The 22,217-nt window shown below is 33.8% G+C and overlaps 2 protein-coding genes across 2 annotated transcripts; one reads left to right on the forward strand and one right to left on the reverse strand.

Moving 5' to 3' along the window:
* Positions 1–13,406: 13,406 nt before the first annotated feature.
* Positions 13,407–18,574, forward strand: LOC115695609 (disease resistance protein At4g27190-like). Its single transcript, XM_061118369.1, has 5 exons — positions 13,407–16,289; positions 16,404–16,886; positions 16,977–17,384; positions 17,471–18,373; positions 18,485–18,574. The coding sequence occupies exons 1-5, from the start codon at positions 13,407–13,409 to the stop codon at positions 18,572–18,574; spliced, it is 4,767 nt and encodes a 1,588-aa protein (XP_060974352.1).
* Positions 18,575–19,525: 951 nt separating this feature from the next.
* Positions 19,526–21,569, reverse strand: LOC115695610 (uncharacterized). Its single transcript, XM_030622666.2, has 2 exons — positions 21,035–21,569; positions 19,526–20,463 (listed from the first exon to the last, which is right to left on the reverse strand). The coding sequence occupies exons 1-2, from the start codon at positions 21,275–21,277 to the stop codon at positions 19,861–19,863; spliced, it is 846 nt and encodes a 281-aa protein (XP_030478526.2). The 5' UTR covers positions 21,278–21,569; the 3' UTR covers positions 19,526–19,860.
* Positions 21,570–22,217: the final 648 nt, after the last annotated feature.

Raw genomic sequence — 22,217 nt, forward strand, 5'->3', positions numbered from 1 at the left:
TTATGTGTTTACTGTGGTTGTTCAATTTAGTAGTGTGTGTAGTAAGCTTTGAATGTGTCGATCATTTCTTTTGTCATGTGTGTTATAATTTGTGTTAGCTTGCGAATGAGAAACATATTGCTTGTATTTTCAGCTTTGGTTTAGGGTAGCGCTCGATGATGAAACATATCCATTTTCCTCCATTTGTGGAATGCCTTGGTTTGTGTGTTGAAAATGCTAATTTTAAGTGTTATTTTTGTCTAAATGCTAGCTTATGAGGAATCCTTTCAAATATTGTGTGCTTGTGTTATCCCACCTTAACTTGAGTTTTTAGAATAGCTAACACTTTGAGAGAGTTTAAGCGTCTAGAATTAGCTAGTGTAACCCTTGAGGCGAAATCCTAGCGAGCTTTATGACTTAGAAATGATTTAGGCCATCTTTGGACGTTTGAGCCTTTCTAGCCTTTCCTATGAATTCAATTTTTCCCTAGTCACCCAAGTTTGAGCCATGTAGCCTATTATTGTTGTGCAACCCAATCCTACATCTAACGCCAATCTTAATTTGCATTTCCACATATGTCCTAACTTAATTACTCACTTGTCAAGAGCCAAGTTTCACATTAAGTTTGGGGTGAGTGCGGTGAGTGTAACTTGTGGCGAGCTAATTCAAGGTCATACTTTTAGCCACATTGGGGACAATGTTGGGTTGTAAGTTTGGGGTGGGGGAATTAGCTCACAAAGTATATGAGTATGAATTTTCAATTAACCTTCTCTTGCTATTTATTATATAAGTATAATATAGTAATAAATGTTTTTCTAATATATGAAAAAAAAAAAAAATCAGCAACGAAAAAGAAAACAAAAAAAAAAAAAAAAAAGAAAAAAAAAGAAAAAAAAAAGAGAGTAAACATAGCAAGAGAAGTCAATTTTAATATCAAGTACTCGTGAGTATTGAATTAGGGAAGAGGGTCAAGAGAAAATTTTTTAAGGAAGAGGCTCGGTTTTTGACAAGTGAAGTGGTTAGGTGTTAAGCTAGTTTAAATACATCCTATACCATACCCTAACCCAAGCCTAACATTCAAGCCTAGTCAAGTCCTTTTGATCTAAGTTGTAAAGCTAAGCTACATTAGTGGAGAGGATTACACTAGTTCAACTTATGGAAGCAAACTTTTTAAACTTGAGGATCGAGGGGTAGTTGTGATAGAAATTCAAAGTGTTGGTGGGAAGTATTTGCACACTTTATTGATTGAATTACTCTTGATAAGTTTAAAGACATAAATAGCATGCAAAATTCTGTTGACACACACAAGTTCAAGGCACATTCACTACTGCCAATTACACTTCCATTTCATCTAATTCTGAGAGCAAATTTTGTCCCTAGACCAAGTGTGAAAGAGCAAGATTTTCTCTACTGCAAGCGTGTTAGTGTCGCTGTCATTTTCTGTTCGTATTGTTTAGTTCTATGTGTTTTTCATTACTCGAGGACGAGCAATACTCTAAGTTTGGGGTGTGATAACTCTATGGTATAGAGTTAATTTGTATGCTTTTAAACTAAAGTATTGTGAGGAGAGTAATGAAAATGTGTTTATTTTGCTTAACTTTAATTAGTTTTAGTGTTATTTTCTATTTAGTAATCTAACCTTTGAGTTTTGTAAATATTGATATTGTTGGGTGTGTTTTTCCAATTAACTGTGCTTATTTTGTTGAAAAAGGAGGAATTAAATTGACAGGTAAAAGAGAAAGAAGCAAGGAAGAAAAAGAATACAAGCTGGAACTGGGTTGATTGCTGAAGCGATGCTAAAGCAATGCTGAAGTGAATTCAGCATCCTGGCAGTGACGTGGAATCACGAATTTCACTTATCCACCTCATCAATTTCGGTCCAATCACTCAAATTGCATCAGCTAGCTGACATGGAAGAAAGGAGTCTCACCCTAGTGGGCCAAAGTGGAAAAGTTTGGGCTTCTATTTTGGGTGAGGAGGTTGGTACCCTAAAAACCCAACATGAAAAAGAAAAGGAAAGAAGTAAGTACGGGGGGTCATCTTCATCATCTTGGACTGGACAGTACTTGAGCAGCTGCATATTTTTTTCTAGAGGAGTTTTTGCAGCAGGAAGTACACGAAGAAGAAAGAAGAGGGGACCAAGCCTAGTGTTTGAATTTTCTTTTACCCTTTCTTGATAGTCTTCTTTATTTTTCTCTTGGTTGTTGTTGTTTGTACTTGGTATTCAAAACTTCTTGAGATTGTAAACTTGGGCAGCAGCCATGGATGAAGTATTTTTAGCTTGGATTTTATCTTCTTATTTGAATATGAGCTAAACTTTTGAGGCTTGAATGACTATGAACTTCTAAGTTGGGTATGATTAAATTTTAAGCTTACTTTAGTATTTGTTTGCCTTTGTTCATTCAAGTGAGTTTCATTTTAATTAATTGTTGTTTCTTGGCCATGAATAACAATTTGCTAAGCTAGATCTTGTACCGGAAGGGCTAGATCTAGTAGTTCAACTTGAATGAAGCAAGTGAAAACCTAGACTTAGGCTTTCCTTTGTAAGTGGATAGGAATATTTCATTTACCTTGCATAACTCACCAAATTAATGCTTGAATAGTGTTCTGCTTGCTGGTTTGATATAGGAATATATTAAGCTAAATGGTAGAATTAAAGTTGTGAGTGTTGGAAAATTCTCACAAGCCTAGAGGAATTTGTTGTTATCTCTGTGCGAATCGAAGTAATCTTTGAACCAATCTTTGTCTTATTTGTAAAAAACCTGACTAGAAGGAATTAGTTATTCAAGCCATTTTTGCCATATTATATTTTTTATCTTGCAACCAATTTGTTTTCTAGTAGCAGTAGTTTAATTCTAGCAAGTTTAATTCATGTCATTTTTAATTTTGAATCATTACTCAACCATTTGCATATTATTTCTTTTTATTTTAAGTTGTAATTAGTTGATTTTATATCAAACTTTGTTTGCAATCCCTGTGGAGACGATCTTACTTATCACTTTATTACTTGTGTGACTGCGTATACTTGCGTATATAATTTTCACAACATTGTGCATGTACTTCTCCCTTCTGCTTCCTCACCACGAGAACTCCATTCTCGTTTCTGGATCTTGGAGTTGAAGTCTATGAACTAGGGTTTATTCCTTCTCTCTCTCTCTCTCTCTCTCTCTCTCTCTCTCTCTCTCTCTCTCTCTCTCTCTCTCTCTCTCTCTCTCTCTCTCTCTCTCTCTCTCTTTCTCTTCTCTGATCTGTATATTATATGTGTATTTGCTTTGATTTGATGTTTATATACTTGTATTGAGTCGGTTTATCATAGATCTAGGAGTTAGTTACAATAACAGTTGTAACTAACTCCTATTTCCTTATACAGTAGAGGCGAAGCCACCTAGGATTGAGTCAAGTTGTTTATTTCTGTTGTAAATTTGCTGATGTGGATATTTGTTGTAAAGGGACTGGTTATAAGTGGAATTTACTCAACAATTTCCTCCTGAATTCCTCTTATAACCAGTTCTGATGTATGTATGTTTATCTCTGAGAGTCTTAGCTTGATAGGTCCTACCTTTAGTCTCCTGAGTCGATTCTTAACAAGTTCATACAATGTGTGAACTTGTTAAGAGTCACAATTTTAGTACCCATGTCTGCTGGGTTATCCTCAGTAGGCACCTTTTCAATGTCTATTTCACCTTGAGTCACTTTATCTCGTATAAAGTGATACTTGATTTCTATGTGCTTTGTTCTATCATGGAACATAAGGTTTTTGCATAGAAATATACAGCTCTGGCTGTCTGAATATACAGTAGGCACACCCTTAAGTAGATTGAGCTCATTCATTAGTCCCTTTAGCCATATTGCCTCCTTTATAGCTTTAGTTGTGGCAACATACTCAGCCTCAGTTGTTGATAGTGCCACAACAGGTTGGAGCTGAACTTTCCAGCTAACACAATTACCTCCAATTAGAAAGAAATAGGCAGATGTAGATCTCCTATTATCTCTATATCCAGCATAGTCAGAATCACTATAACCTTCAATTATAGTGCTAGCATTCTGTTTCTTGTAGATTAAACCAACCTTTGTTGTCCCAAGTAGGTATTTGAACACCCATTTCATGGCCAACAAGTGAACTTTTCCTGGATTTCCATATATTTACTAAGTACACTCATAGCATAGCCTAAATCAGGTCTTGTACTTACCATAAGATACATGACTGACCCTACAGCATTAGAATAGGGCACATCCTTTATAGCTTCACTCTCCTTTTCTGTTTTAGGACTTTGCTCCTTAGAAAGTGTGTACTGACTAGTAATTGGTTGCTTAACAACCTTAGCATCTCTCATAGAAAACTTATCTATGATCTTCTCAATGTAGTCTTCTTGTCTAAGAATTAGTTTACCCTTGTCCTTGTGCCTTAGGATAGAAATCCCAAGGATCTTGGTAGCATTTCCAAGATCTTCCATTTCAACTCTGTCTTGAGCAGATTCTTGATCGTATCAACCCTAGACCTTTCTTGGCTTATAATAAGCATGTCATCTACTTATAACAATAGGTAGATGACATCTTTTATAGAGCTTCCTTTGTAATACAAACATGTGTCATGGTAGCTTCTGTTGAATCCATGCTTTAGCATAAAAGCATCAAACTTCCTATTCTTTTGTCTGGGAGCTTGTTTGAGTCCATATAAGGACTTAACCAACTTGCAGACCATGTCTTTCTTCTCTTTAACTTCAAAACCTTTAGGCTGTTCCATATAGATCTCTTCTTCTAGGTCTCCATGTAAGAAAGCTGTAGTGACATCCATTTGATCAATTTCCATGTCAAATTGATTTGCTATAGATAGCATGATCCTTATAGTTTTGTACTTGGCTACTGGTGAGAATATCTCATTATAGTCAACCCCTTCTTTTTGTGTGAATCCTTTGGCTACTAACCTAGCCTTAAACCTTATAGGTTCTCCCACAAATCTGTTGGGTTTTGTGCCCTAAATAAAACCCATTTCAATATAATCAGATTTACTTATTACTAAAGATCAGAAATAATATTTTATGTTGCATGGTTCACATAATTTATTTCATGATTATATACATAAAATGTATGAATTCTATTTAAGTCCAAAACATATGAATTTGTTAATGATTATAGTGTTGTCAGCACAGTGGAATATAATCTGAATTATATGTTCGAAAGTTTATTCCCTGATTTGTCAGTTCACTGGATTTAGACTGGCATGATATAATATCAGCGATAGGTATTCTTACACCTTGGATAAGTGTTATGTCCTTTCCAGGACATTGGCAAAGTTTACCAGTATCGGATGTATGGAGTATACATCGCAAGGGACCGATATTGAACTTTGATTAGATTTGTTAAAATTTACCGTAATATCTATTCAATTCAATATCACCTGTTGATCCTAGATCAAATGATCTTAATCCTGACATGGTTAGGTTCGATCTCAAGAGTATTATACGTGTTCTTTGATTTGTTAGTTAAGCCTACTTTTGGGTCAGGGTGATACGTACATTTTGGGAACATGATAGTATAATTGAGTGGGAGCGCTAACATAAATATGGAGTCTATAACTTCTATAGGAATTTAGAAGTGAAACGATGATATCCTTCGAGCTTGGCTAAACAGAGATAAATGGTGGAGATCTCATTTCACTTCGCTGAAATATCATTTATACGGAGCTAAGTGTTTTAAGAATAAAATACATTGAAGGTGTAACGGTAATTTAGTGCCTATTCAATGTAGATCATCTATTAGAGGGTCATTGATCAAATTAAGATTATAACAATGGATAATTAATAGCGTATCTATATCGTGGAACATATAGAGCGTTCTATATGACTGAGAGTGCAATTCCAAGTTCTAAGTGTGGATTCAATAAGGAATTAATAAGTTAGGGAATTTACTTGGTAAATTCGGTTCAACTTATTGGAAGCTCGGTTATATAGGCCCATGGTCCCCATACTAGTTGAGACCATACTGCTTGTAAGACTCAGTTAATTAATTTTGATTAATCAATTATAATTCTAAAGTTAGACTATGTCTAGTTTATGAATTTTCACTAAGCAATGACGAAATTGTAAAGAAAAGAGATTCTAGGTTTTATTTGTTAATTAAGAGACTTTATATGTCTAAATTAATAAATATATTAAATGACAATATTATTTAAAAATTAATTTTTAGTTATTAAATAATTAGAATTGGCATTTAAATGGTTAAATTGGAAAATCGGCATTTTTGAGAAAATAGGATTGAGAAATGACAAAATGGCAAAATTACAAAGTGAGGCCCATTATCCTTATATGGCCGACCACTTTGTATAGGATTTACCATTTATATTTTTTCATTATTTTAATGTCATACAATTCTAACCTAAACCTAGATGGCATCCTATAAATAGAAAGTGATGGCTTTAGGAAACTATGAACTTGCATCTTATTTTCTCTCAAAGAAAACCTGAGCTTCATAGCTGTAAAGACCGCTTAGTTTAATTTAGAAATTAGTAGTTAATTATGATTAATTATGAAAATTATTTATAGATATTTAAATAATTATTTATGTTGTTATTATTGAATTCTGAAATGCATTTTATGTCATATAGGGAATTTCATAATTTTGCATTTCTGGTGTCCGGTAACATGGAACTCGGTGTTTGGCTCAGTAAAATTACAACTTAGTATGTTAGTATTGTGGGACGGTTATTTAGACATTGGGAATGTCGGGATTGGCCGGGAATTTAGAATTTCCCAAAATACCCTTTAGTACCCCTTTTATGTTATTTTTGGGTGGAGGGGCAAAATGACCTTTGCCCCATTTATGTTTTGTCCTTTAGTGGACTAAGTAATTGGAAATTGATGTTATGTTATGTTTCTTTTGGCTGAAATAAAGGTTTATTATTTGCTTTTACTCTCATTTTTATTCAAAGTAGAAAAATTAGAAAAGTTAAGAAAAACTCAAGCTCTCTCTCTCTCTCTCTCTCTCTCTCTCTCTCTCTCTCTCTCTCTCTCTCTCTCTCTCTCTCTCTCTCTCTCTCTCTCTCTCTCTCTCTCTCTCTCTCTCTCTCTCTCTCTTTTTGGCCCTCCTTGAGCAGCAAGGAAGTGGATGTTTCCTTTGTGATTCAAGCTCATTTTAATCAAATTTAGTGATCTCTATTTGTTGGTAAGGTTTCTATATCTTTCTTCTATGTTTCTTGGAATTTTTGAAGAGAAATGATAGGTTGCATGCTTAGTTTTGAGTTGGTTGTTGTTGCTGTGTTTATATGTTGTTTTCAGAGGTTTAAGCATGTTGGATTAAGTGGAATGAAACTGTTTTGATGCATGTTTGATTGGTTTTAAGTTAGTTTAGAGTTTTGGTTCAAAAGCTATGGTTTTTCAAAGTGAAAATGTGAAATTGGTTGCTGGGTTTGTTGTTTGAGATTGAGAATGATTTCTACAGTTTTAGTATGCATGATTATGTAGTTTAAATCAGGTTTTAATGCTTGTAGGTGAGCTTTAGCCAAGTTTGAGTTTTGAACTCAAAGCTTGGAGCTCACACGACATTTTTCGTTTCTGTGGTTTCTGGATGGTTTTGTTGCTTTAGAAATGTTCTTTGGGGTATTTAGAACAGGTCTGGAAGGTTTGGTGTGATTTGGTTTTGATTTGAGGGAGTTATGAATTTTTGATTGATTCCTGCGAGGAACCGGAATTCCGAATGTGCAACTAGAATTCTGGATGGGGTTCAGGAATTTCCAGAACCGGAATTCTGGTTGCAGAACCGGTCTGCCGGTTGGTGGATTTTCAGGAACCCTAGTTTTTCTCGTTTTTATGTTATTTAGGGTATTGCCATACTTTTTATCGATAGGGAAACTTTTAGTTTCTAGTTTAAGTCCCCGGGAAGTGATTTAGCGTATCAATTATCTAGTGTTGTGACTGTTATGGTTTAGGAGCCTGTAAACTGCCGTACAGTTCGTTCCACTCAGGTTGACCGGCACACCTGAATTCGGAATTGAGGTAAGATTAGTATAACAGTATGCATATGTATTACATGTTTAGCGTGCATGTTAGGAAGCCTGTTAGATTACATTAGATATGTATGTTGGCTTCGTACCATCCAACCCTATCACATCGGTTAGGCTAGAGTACGACTAGCAACTGGAGTATGACAAGTGTACCGAGTATAGGCTGATTCTAGGGTTGGTGGTATTGTGCTATTTGACCGTATCACATCGGTTAGGCTAGAGTATGACTAGCAGCTGGAGTATGACCAGTGAACCGAGTATAGGCTGATACTGTAACACATCTGTAAAGCTGGAGTATGACCAGTGTACCGAGTATAGGCTGTTACTTTGTCAATAGTACCGTCGTACGAACATTCGGGACTCAGTATCGTGTGGGACACGGCAGTTAGGGTTATGGTCAGGGGTATGGGCGTCTGATCATAACCCGGGATTATGTATGTTTTATGATTTATGCTTTTCTTACTGAGTCTGTCGACTCACAGTGCTATGTTTATGTGTAGGTAAGGGAAAGGCCAAGGCTGAGGAACCGTGAGGACGAGCCGATGAAGATTGTACATGTTAGGGCGGTTAGGCCTGGAGCGTACGATCCTCGGGATAGCAGTGCTTTTATAATTAGTCGCTAGGCGACAAGTATTTTGTATTAGACAGCAAACTTTTGTAAAGTATTTTGTAAATGGGATCCCAGAGTATTTTGTATAAAATATTATATAAGTTTAATTAAAAAGAAAAAATTTTAATTAATCACGATTTCCATAAACCTCGTTGATTAGCAACGAGCTGCACAGTACGTTTAAAAATCACGTAATACGCCTATGCTAGTTAGGGTGTTACAATTTGGTATCAGAGCTGCCAGGTTGTCTTCTAAAGATCGTCACGACATGTACAATCATCATCAGTAGTTAGCTCGTTCTATGGTTCAGTAAGGTTTTATTGCTTTAGTAGTTTATTATTATTATGAAATAAGAAAAACCTGATAGAAAGCATGCTAGTAGCCTGATAGTAGAATAGGCGCATGTTTTTAATTTCTAAATTAAGCGGCATTAGTAAGCTCTCGTTGATCATGACTTGATGTGCCAACTCTTGGTTTCGCAGGCTGTTCAGGCTAGATGGACGCCAGGCAGAACACCAAGAGTCAGGGCAACTCGGTCGGGTCAAATCAGAGTACTTTAATACTTAAAAATCACCTGGCCAAGGCCTCTATTTTTATGCTTTCCCCCACCCAAACTTCAACTCCAAGCTTTTGCTGACGTAGATTGGGGAGCCTGCGTCGACACCAAAAAATCGATCTCTAGATATTGTGTTTTCCTAGGCTAAACACTCATTTCATGGAAATCAAAGAAGCAACCAATCGTCTCTCGATCATCAGGCGAAGCAGAGTATCACGCTATTGCTAATGCTACATGTGAACTCACAGTCACGTCCATTCTACAGGAACTCCACATCAACAACAGCCTTCCTTCAATTCTCTTTTACGACAACAATGGTGCAATTCACATATTAGAGAACTCAGTCTTCTATCAACGCACAAAACATGTCAAGATCGATTGCCACATTTTCAGAGAAAAAATCACAAATGGTTCAATGAAGCTGAGTCACGTATCCTCCAAAGCCAATCTTGCTGACATCCTAACGAAGCCTCTATTTCCTGCTTCATTCAATAACATTTTGTCTAAGATGGGTGTAAAAAATCTCTGCACTCCATCTTGAGGGTGTTGTTAAGTTAGCTTATTCTGTTATGTTAGTTATATTTTCTATTATAGGTTAGTTAGGTCCAACTCAAGTGGTTTTGTACTATATATAAACACTCATATCTTTGTACCACTCAATTCAATCAATTCAATAAAATAATTCTCTTCTTTTCTAACTGAAAGTCTCTAATAATATACGATGTTAATTTTATTAATGTGTATTGTATAGAATAATGATGATCAACACAACACTGCCAGTGCCAAGGCAGAGTAGAGTAGAGATGAGGCGAGTGTTTTTGGAATTAAAGGTATAATTGGAGTTTCTTCATATGTTCATCTTCATGATCATGGGGTACTTTCTATATGAGCATTGCTATTAGGCACTAGTGGTGCCTAGCACCTTCTCAACATGTCTCGTTGCGACTGGCTAGTAATATTCCTTAAAATCTATTATATTAAATTATATGGACCCGATACTTAGTTGGACCAACAGCGATATTGACACATAGGAGGGTGTTAGACACCACTAGTGCCTTTTGACATTTCTCTTTCTATATATGTATATGTATATATGTGCGTTTATTCATTTTTGTCTCAAATTAATTATATTTTTTGGTTGACTTTGTGGTCAGTTGTTAGCAACTCATCAAATTAATAATGCTGCACTAGTGGTGCCAGTATTTTTTATAGGTGACGTCCTATGATTGATTAGCAATATATTTTTCTTATGTTTTATGTGACCCGATACTTAATTACACCAATAACTGCATAACACTGAGGAAAGTGCTAGGCACCAGTAATACCTTTTAACATTTCTCCTATAAAATATCTATAAAAAACAAAACCAAAAGAATCCATACATAGGGAATCTGTACAGGTGTGAAAACAGAGGAAAAAGAAAAGCTCAACACATTACATGTGTTTGTTAACCCAACACATATAGAATATAGTATATACAAAGATAATGCATCATGCATGTGGTATTTCAATTTAAAGTTGTAGGTTTAAACAAATAAAGAAATGAATAAATTAATAGGAGGGTACAATTATGGAGATTAACTAAAGTGTCTGCCAATAATGTTCATTTTTCTTAGATTAACAGAACAGAATATGTTTTAATAGAAAAAAAAAATACAAAAGAAAAGTTTTTCCACTAATTTAATCTATTATCCTACCCAAATATTGTTGCAGGGTTAAATATGGGGATGAAGCCTATGACTTTGTTCTTTTTCTTTGGTTTAAAGAAACCAAATGGAATTAAATAAAAAGTAAAGCATTGGAAGGGAATAAAAGAGGAGTGATTATTGGTATACATTAGGTTCAACAACAACAACAGTCAAGTCTAGTCAATTCAAGTCAAGTAATTAAGATGATGAGATCAAGTAATAAATAACCCTACTAGCTTTAATTATTAATTATTTTGTATATATTAGATTTGATTTCAATCAACCAACTAACTGGATAATAATATATTGTTTATTTCGCAATTTAATCAGATTTTATATATTAGCACAATATTTGCAATTACATGTGATATGTTCTAACTTGTTAACAATATTATAGATAAGACTACTAAAATTGAATATTGATGATCTAATCAGTTAGATCTGAGAACCAAACCAACCAATTAAAGTGAAGAATAATGAATCAACCAATTACCAATTAAGCTCAGCTGAAGATGAACTTAAGCTGTGTAATTAATTAAGGTACCTGGAATTAATGGAAATAAGCAGAAGAATTATATGAACCATTAATCTTCTTCTTCCTCGAATTCCCTCCCCATTTGATTTTCTTTTTCCTTTCTCTTCTCTTCTCTCCCTTTTCTACCACTACCACTCTCATTTATTTACTTATCTTTATTAATAATTTCTCTTATTATTATTATTATTATTATTATTATAATTTTTTTTTTGTAAATGAAAAAAGATTCAAAAAGAAAAAGTTGTTATACATAACACCATTAATTTATGGCATAAAAAATTTAGACACATTCATTACAAAAATCTGAAAAAAAATTATCATTGTTTGAGGGTTCCCTAAATTAGGTAGATAATTTATGGGAGAATGAGAACCATATCAGCTTGACAAGCACTAAAATTTTTTTCACAAAAGTTTTCCTGATGTAAATATATATTTCCAAAATTCTTGTACTACTTCACATGGATATGATGGGTCCAATTCAAGTTTAAAGTTTGAATGGTAGTAGATATATTTTTGTGTGTATAGATGATTTCTCTTATTTTTTATGTGTAGGTTTTTTTTTAAGAAAAATTAAAAAATTCAATACTTTTGATGCTTTTAAATCTCTTTACTTGAAATTAAAAATTAAAAAAAAATTATAATATTGGTAAGATAGTTCGAATTAAGAGTGATCATTGGAAAAAGAATACCTATGTGGTTTGGATAGCATTTACTGTTTCTTTACCTAATGGCTTTTATATATTTCTTAAGTGAGTATTTCACTATTCAAATTAATCATATCATGTGTAGTACGTGTAGCCCATTATACACAAAAAAAAAAAAAAGATATTGCATCTTAAACAATATAGAAATTTAATACTTCAAAAAATCTTAATCCTAATAATACTTTTCTTATTTAAAACTCACACTCTACCTCTAACTCTCACTCTCTCGTTTCTCTCTCTCTCTCTCTCTCTCTCTCCCCAAACCCACCAATATGATTCTCCTCCGCCCATCTCCACCACCTGCCACAACCCGACACAACACCAACAAAACCCTACGACCTCAACAAAACCCACCACCTCCGACAAAGCCCAGACCATAAATTTACATTAACAAACCGTTATAGTGGCACAGTGTAAATTTCTTTTTACAAGACTGTACTCGTATTTATAAGTAAAAAGTTCGCACTATTACAAATTGTATGGTTAACTGTTTGTGCTATATATTTTTGATAGAAATGTTTTAGGTAGAACTATAATATTTATATTAACAAGTTATATAAGAAAAATGTATTAGGACATAATTGCAAATACAAATACTGTGCTAATTATTACTAATGTGGAAAATTCTCATGACTGAAATGCTATATACATATAAAATGTGAATAAGTAATTTCATCTCTTTGTTTTATTTGTACGAGAATCTTGTCTTTTGATAATATATATATAATATTATATTGTGTCGTGTTCCTACAGAAATAAAACAGTATATATTAATTTGTAGTTGGTTGTTTCTATTGGAGAGAAAGATTCAAACCTAGGATACTTTTTCAGCTTAGGTTAAAATAATTAATAATTAATAAGAGGATTAGGATTAATTTAATTCTCTAGATTCCCGCCAGGCCAGAAGGGTTGTTACTTCTCTTCTTACTTAGACTTGAGTTGAGTACCTGAGTGAGTGTAGTGTTTGTTTCAGCAATCTCTGTCTGTGTATAGATAGATATACCAGGTATGTACTTTACATCTTATTTATTCATGTTCACTCTCTACATCCTCCTATTTATATATATATATATATATATATGTTCTTATTTTATTATTTGAAATAATTCAGTTATTAATCTTCCCAATCAAGCTGCTGCTATTTATTACTAAACTTGAGTTTAATTGGTCTTGGTTTCCCCTGCTAGCTGTTATTACCAGGTTGGTACTTTAAATTTATATGATGTTCTACTTTTAAATTTTTGTTTTATAAATATGTTTCATTTTCGATTGGACTGATGATTAGTACTGATCTTGTGTTATCATTTTTATAAGGAGGTAACATAAGATAAGACAATGGCTTGCATTGGTGAATTTGCTGTTGGAATTGCAACTTCAATTCTGGGGAAGTTGGCTGAGTATACAGTGGCACCAGTGGGGCGGCAGTTGGGTTATCTCCTTCACTACACTACCAACGTAAGCGACCTCCGAACTCAGTTAGAACATTTGAACAGTGCTAGACAAAGAATGCAACGCCGTGTCAATGAAGCCTTGAATAACTGTCATGAAATCGAGGCTGATGTCCGAACATGGCAGGACAATGCTGAACAAATCTCTTTAGAGGCCAACACATTTCTTAACCCTGAAAGCCATGCAAGGGCCTTGTGTTCTTGTGGATCCCCTCATCATTTGGTGACGCGACACCAATTGAGCAGGAAAGCAAAGAAGATGTCAATCATCGTACGCGCAGTGGTCTCCAAGAAAAACGAATTTGATTCTGTACCAATTTCGTATCCTCGTCAGCCAGAAGGTTCCTCTGCAACACCAGCCAAAGGGTACCAGACTTTTGATTCAAGGAGCAGAATTTTGAAGAACATAATGGCAGCTGTGGGAGATGGTAATAGGAGGAGGATAGGGTTGCATGGAATGGGTGGGGTTGGCAAAACTATGCTTGCAGATGAAATTGGTAGACGAGCTCAAGAAGAGAAGCTGTTTAGTAAGGTGGTTAAAATCACTATTTCTCAAACACCTAATACAAAAGAGATTCAACAACACATTGCTGAAATGCTAGATATAACAAGTTTCAACCAAATAGAAAGCACAAGCAAGAGAGCAGAGCTACTTCGAATGCGATTGAAGCAAGAAGAGGAGAGTGGGATTTTATTAATCCTCGACGATATTTGGAAGGAACTTGATCTGGAAGCTGTTGGAATCCATCAAGAGTGCAGGATGCTACTAACCTCTAGATCTCAACGTGTTTTATGCAACTCAATGGGCATTGCTCAGAGTAATGTGTTCTTGATTGGAGCCTTAGAGTCAAGTGAAGCCATAAATTTGTTTAAGAGCATCATTGGAGACACTAAAGTTGAAAACAATGAAGATTACAAAGCTTTGGCACTTGAGATTGTTGCTGAATGTGGAGGCCTACCAATTTCCATTGCGACAGTGGCGCATGCTTTGAAATGCAATATGGATAGCTTGTTCATATGGAAGGATGCGTTGCAACGACTGAAGAATTCGAACTTTACAGGGATTGAGGAAATGCATGACAAAGTCTACTTGAGTATTCGGTTGAGTTATGATTTTCTTGGAAAACATGAGGAGGAGGCCAAATCATTGTTATTGTTATGTGCTTTACATAAGGAAGATGAAGAAATAAAAGTGGAAGACCTGATCAGATACAGCATGGGTTGGAACTTGCTTCAAGGAGTGAGAACAGTGAGTGAAGCAAGAAACAGGGTGAATTCGTTGGTAGTTAAATTGAAATCTCATTCTCTGCTGTTGGATGGTTCAAGCAAACATGATGAAGTGAAGATGCATGATGTCATTCGTGATGTTTGCCTAACTATTGGAAAGGAAGATGATGAGCATAGGATGATGAATAACATTACTAGTGTTGCTATGTATGAAAGACATAAAGCATCTAAGGCAATTTCCTTTGTTGATTATGATGATTTTGGCAATCTTCCTGGAAATTTGGAATGTCCTAGTTTAGAATTACTTCTTCTATCTACTCAATCTTTGAAATTGATCCCGAATGACTTTTTTGAACAAACTGGGAAGCTTAAAGCCTTGGGTATAATTGCTACACCCTTAACATCACTACCTTTGTCTTTTCATTTGCTTCAAAATCTCCAAACATTATGTCTGCGCGACTCTTATGTTGAAGACATAGAGGTGATTGGTGAGCTAAAGAATTTAAAAGCTCTTGATCTATCCGGGTGTCATTGCATCAAGCGGTTGCCAAAAGAAATAGGAGAATTGCGGCGTTTGCAAGTGCTGGATCTACGTGGATGTGATAATTTAAGAGTGATAGAGGCGAATGTCATTTCAAATTTGACGCAGATGGAAGAGCTCTATCTTCCCGATGAATTTCAAGGATGGGATCATACTAGTGAAGAAGGAAAAATAACAAATGAAAGAAGAAATGCCAGTCTTGTTGAGATAAAGAGTTTGCAACGACTCACAGCTTTATATTTATATGTACCAACGGTACATGTTTTGCCAGAGGGGTTGCTTACAGAAAAGTTGGAGAGATACAGAATATCTATTGGCTGGCGTATACATATAAATGACTCAAAATATTCTGGATATGAAGGTTATTCAAGCAGGTGGTTAAACCTAGATCTCTCTCAATTGGATCAGATATATGCGTCTGGACTTGAATCGGTCATGAAAGGGTCTGAATATTTATCACTACAAGGATTTGTGTGGGTCAACAATGCTATTCATGATCTTGGTGTTGATGGTTTTCGTAGATTAAAGCAATTGAATCTTCGTTGTAATGATGGGGTCAAATATATCTTTAATTCCAGGGATATCATTCAACATGAAGCCTTTCCTTGTTTGGAGTCACTAAACATTGAATATTTAACAAGTTTGGAAAGGATTATATGTCATGGTAATCAACTCCCAAGAGGCTCCTTCAATGAATTGAGAAATGTAAATGTGAGGAATTGTGATAGATTAAAGAATTTGTTTCCTCTGTCTGTCGCCAAACTACTTCATCACATTACAGTATATAATTGTGAGATGATAAAAGAGATAATAGTCAGCCACGGCAGAGAAGATGATCATAAGATTGAGGAGTCTTTGCAACTACGCTCCTTGCATCTGTATTCTTTACCAAACATTGTCCAATTTTGTTGCTCCAAACAAACACCAACCGACGAGTCTTCATCATCATCATCATCATCATCACCACTAATAGATCACTCAAAGCCTTTATTTAGTGAAACGGTAGAACTCCATCTCTCTATCTTGATATGTACTACATCATTTCTTTTAATATATAGCTAGGTTGCATTATTGTAATTTAGTTTTAATGTCTCCTATTTATTACAATATTTGCAGCTTTCTTTTTCCAACTTGGAAGAATTGAGTGTGAGGAGCATGAGTATAAAAACTTTATGGCCGGAACGACTTGTATCATCATCAAGTTCTTACATGCAAACATTAACAAGCTTAAGAGTGGGAAGGTGCAAAAATTTAAAGTATCTATTCTCTTTCTCTCTTGCTCAAAACTTTGTAAGCCTGACAACATTAGAAGTTGACTATTGTGAGGAAATGGAAGACATAGTAGGAGTGAAACTTGGAGAAGAAGAAACTCATATGGAAAGGATTTTGTTCCCTAAATTAGAATCTCTTGAGCTTGTTAAGCTTTCAACCCTCCAAAGGTTTTGTGCAGCGAATTCATGTGTGGTATTTCCACTCCTATCAAGCCTAAGATTAAAAGAATGTCCAGAACTCAAGACATTTGTTAGCTCTCCCACTACTATTGACCACACAGAAGAGAATCAAATGCTTGAACCAACACAACTTTTCCTCCTTGAAAAGGTAACTTTTTCATATAAGATGTATTACATAATCTATGTAATTATGTATCTTATAGTGTCATCAATAATAATGCATTGTTTTATTTTTCAGATTGCATTTCCCAACTTAAAAGTGTTAGTTGTTGGTAATTGTAACAATGTGAAGTATCTGTTACCATCTGCCATGACTCGGAGTCTTTTACAACTTGAGCTTTTAAAGGTGGTTGAATGTAAGATCATGGAAGAGGTAATAGTAGTGAGTAGTGTTGATGATCATGAATGTTCATCAGAAGGAAGCAAAACAACAATAACATTTGAAAAACTTGAATATCTTGGGCTTTGGAGTCTTCCAAACATTGTAAAGTTTTATGGAGGAGATCGCATTGAATGTCCATTATTGTCTAGACTACAAATCATGGAGTGTCCTAAACTAAAGGAATTTATGGGTGGTTCTAATATTATTGGTAAAGAAATGGATATGGTGGGTTGCCCTAAACAAAGTCTCTTCAGACACAACAAGGTACTAGTATTTTATATGATGATGCTTCTTTTTTGCAAAAATTAAATAATTGAACTTCTAATCCTTTCGTTTTATTTGTGTTGTAGGTAATTTTTCCTATGGTAAAGGAATTAAGGACAGACTGGAGTGAAGGAATTAAGGAGATATTTGAGATGAGTAATTCAATAATATTGTTTCCCAACCTTCTCGAACTTGAGTTAGATTGTACATCTGCTGGCGATAAAGCAGCAATTGGTGTACCAAATTTGACGTTATTCCTTCACAAATATCATAAAATTAAGAAACTTCAATTGAGGGGCCCCTTTGTGAATTTAAGTGGTGGTGATGAATTGATTGACACTACTACTTCTACATCTACTTCTTTGGAGCAACTATGTATTGAGGATGCTGATATGCTTCATTATCTGTTTGGGGTGGATCCACATGAAAATGCTCAACCATCACATAATTATAGGATTGTTTTTCCACATTTAAAATATGTGAGTGTTCAGAAGTGTAGGAGATTGGAGAGCTTTGCACCCTCCTTTATGTGTTTCCCCAACTTGGGAGGTCTGAGTGTAGTGGGATGCCATGGGCTGACTTATTTATTCTCTTCCTCAACAGCAGCCACTCTTGTACAATTACAACAAATGACCATAGAGAATTGCAAAGGGATCAGGGAGATTATTACTAATAATACAGAGTACTATGAGGAAGAAGAAGATGACGAAGAGAGTAGTACGACTACTGATGACTGCCTTGTTTTCCAGGAATTATGGAGACTAGAGCTTCGGAATTTGCCAAATCTCCAAAGCTTCTATTCAGGAAATAAAGTTATGAGTTTCCCACATTGGGATCAATTATATTTGAGTGAGTGCCCTAAGATGAAGAGATTTTCACATGGGATCATAAATACCTACGCTTCATTGAAGACATGGGTTGATGGCCGACGAATTTCGGAGAGAGATGATTCCGATTCGGCATTACAACATTTATTTGCTCATCAAATCGTAAATAACTAACTTCATTATTCACTCTCATTCATTTTATGCATTAATATATATATATATATATATATATATATATGATGTTAATTAATTTCATTAATGTGTATTGTATAGGATAATGATGATGGTCAACACAACACTGCCAGTGCCAAGGCAGATCAGCAGAGTAGAGATGAGGCAAGTGTTTCTCTGGAATTAATTTAAAGGTATAATTGCAGTTTCTTCATATGTTCATCTTCACGATCATCGGGTACTTTTAATATATGTACATATATGTACCTTTATTCACTTTTCTCGTCAGTTTTTAGCTACTCATCAAATTAATAATGCTGCAATTTGGTTACTTTATTTATTAATTGGTAAAATAATTATTGTTACTTAATGAAAAAATACCGCGTAACATTAATTAAAACATGTTTGTTTATTATATATATAGTCTTCAAAAACATCAGTTTTGGTTTCATGTTCATAAAAATTTATATCCATTCGTAATATAAACAATGACTTTTTTATTTGAAATCTTCATTCCTCATCTAACTTAGATACCTTTTTACTACCTTTAATAAACTTATATAAATCTTTAACCAAATCCTCCACCACTTGCTTCCAATCGAAATAATTTAATAAGTTGCAATTTTATCATTCCATCTGACTCATCTATTTTTCAATACACAAGAATTCAACACCAAACAACTTTAGTTCTGATATAGAAAACTTATTACAATTAATCACACTATTTTCCCTTTTTATATGTCAAAAATAGAATAATTTATCACACCATAATAAGAAATATCAAATATCAACTAAAGCACCACAACTAATATAAAATACACAAATTAAGCATTAAAGTGAGACATTTTACATGGAAACTATCAATGCGGGAAAAAACTAAGCAGACCGTAGTCCGATTAAAGGGGTACTTTTTATCACGGTTTTTTCTAAAAAACCGAGATAAAAAGTACCCCTTTTATCCCGGTTTTTTAAATACTTTTTATCCCACTGGCATACATCCCGGTTTTTATATTAGCGAAAACCGGGATAAAAAGCCTTAAAAACCGGGATAAAAGGCCTTTCCTTGTAGTGGTGATCACCAAAGTTCAATAATAGGATTGCAATATTTTTCTCAAGTATAATTAGAGGCTCACAAGTTACAACAGCATAAAGATTAAACAATCTTGGATCACTAATACAATCACCACCATCTCAAAAGATGGATTCACAAATAGAAAAAGCTAGGATCTCACCAAGTGGGTATTGTAGAAGAGTATCTTAGCTAGAGAGGACAATCGTCAAATCGAAACCGTAGATTGGTAGAGTGTTAGGTTATTTTAAGTATTATTTTTTAGATTAATTTTAGTGTATTTTTAATATAACATAACACTCAGTAAGGTTATATAGTATCTGTTTTGCCACTTAAAGTCTCATATTAATATTTCATCTTTATTAATACCACTTATTCTTATCCCTTGTGATGTACATATAGTACTGAATTACTCAGAAAAATGCCAACTATATATTTTAAACATAGAACATGATGCAGCATCAAGTTGGAACTCATGGCTAAAATTTTGACTCAACGAGTTAACACCATCATGATCACCATGAATAACAGATTTAAATTTCTTGAAGCTATTCCCTAATATCACTACATTTTTCAATGTGTCTTCCTCATTTTCTTTCATTAGATTCATATGCAAATTCAATGGACAACCAAGCATGAAGAACAATGTTGGTTTATTCACCTTTAGCCTATTATTCTCCAACACTTGAAATCCCATATCACTCAAACCTTTATTCTCTTCATCACTTAGAGTTGGATCAAATATTTGTATGGTTTCACTAATCCAATTCACTTTTTCCTTCAACAAAAGTGCTAGGCTTAGTTGCAACCTTGATTTTTCACTATTTTTTATGCTCCCAATACAATATATCACCATATCTATCTTACTATCATTGGTAGAGTTCACAAGATTTTCAAGACGTAGTGAAATCTCTTCATTTTTTTGAATTTGATCCAAAAACTTGGTGAAAAATGGCATGGTCTTCAGTTCATTCGTAGTACGTTGCACAAGTTGTTGTATTGTTAGTTGTTCCTTAATTAAAGAAAGGAGTGAGAGAGAAAATTAATTAAAATATAGATAATATGAGAAGTGTGAAACTATTAGGTTATTCTTATATGATTGTATCCATTTAAAAATATTTAATTGTTCAAGCAAGAATTAAAGAGCTAAATGATTTGTGATTCAAAAATTGTATTTTTAAAAAGAGAATTTGAAGAATAAAAATTTGAGTTTTTTTATGTTAAAAATTGTAACTAAAAATGTGATTAGTTGTGGTGTGATTTAACGTTTTTGAGTTTCAAAAAGTTAAATTTGCGATTGTTGGCAATCACAAAATAAAAAAAAAACAAAAGAATATTTGAAGAGTTTTTAGATTCAATAATTTAAAATAAACATATAAAACATACAATTGTTATTTTCATTTTTCAGTCTAAAAGGTAAAATTATATTCAGATTTACTTTTGAAAATACTCTACCAATTAAGTATTTTTATGTGGACACCTTACTATTTAAATTGTCAAATATATAATTTTTTTTTTTAAAATCTCAAACCAATCAAACCCTAACATATTCAAATGAACTTTGGAGAAGCAAGTAATAATACCTGTTGAAGCCTTAAAAAATTGGTTGAACTTTGGAGCCAGGCTTTACAACCGTCTACTCGATTTGCAGGTGGAGCCCTAAAGAACAAGTTGAGACGACCCACGAAGGCCATGTCTGACATAACAGCAAGGGCGACAACAAGAGGGACGAAATTAGACCATTTCTTCCATTTAGCAGAGACAATCGGTAAATTAGGATCTTGCTGTCCGCTCTTCCCTCCTTTTTGGCTACCAAACATAGCCATTATCAACCAAAAAAGAAACTATAAATGGTAAAAATAAAATGCAAAAGCAAGAAGGTAGAAGAAGTTCAGAGGTTGATTTTTGGATAAGAAAAATGGAGAGTTTATTTATACAAGTTCAGAGGTGGAAACATAGTGAAAGAAAAATATGAATACTCAAGAGTTAGTGGAACTGCATGCTATTAGTTTTTTAATATTATTATTTCTTTTTTTAGAAATTAAAGTTGACTTTATCAAAAAGAGTTAGTTATTGTTAGTGTTGGTGCCAAAAATTAATTCAACAATAAAATGTATCTACGAAATTGGATGTTCCAAGCACTAGAATAAATCTCCCAGAAATTGAGACTTTTATCATTTTTATTTTTTTTAGGAAAATTATTTCATATATTATTTTTTCAGTTTTTTTTTAAATTTACAGTTTATGTTGTTCTGATAGTTTTTATGTGAATTGCTACGTGAATTTTGATTCTAATTATTAAGTTATTTCGTTAGTTGTTATAGGGTTTCAATGTGAAATCCTGTAAAAATAAACAAAAAAAATTGTTTAAAAATATAAAAATAAAACAATTATTCAAAATAGATATTTAATTATGTGTGGATATAGTTTAGAAGGTGGATATTTAATTAGATTGAGAATCGAAAGCCACAAAAATACTCTCAAATTGTGAGAGCAAAAGTAATACTCTGGAAGAGATATCTCTTTTGCTCTTATATATATATATATATGGTATTCAAAATAAAGTTGAAAATAGTTTGTGGCAAGCATGTAAAATAAAAAAAACACATCCGTAATTAAATGTTTAAATTTCATTTTCAGTAATATAAATTATTTAAAATTTTTTGAAAGCAGACATGATATGTAATGTAACTATAATGGACACGATCTTTAAAATAATTTGTCAATATACTACATCTCTCTGATCTTCCTACTATAAGTTCAGCA

The sequence above is a fragment of the Cannabis sativa genome, chromosome 6 (genome assembly GCF_029168945.1).
Source record: "Cannabis sativa cultivar Pink pepper isolate KNU-18-1 chromosome 6, ASM2916894v1, whole genome shotgun sequence".
NCBI lineage: Eukaryota > Viridiplantae > Streptophyta > Magnoliopsida > Rosales > Cannabaceae > Cannabis > Cannabis sativa.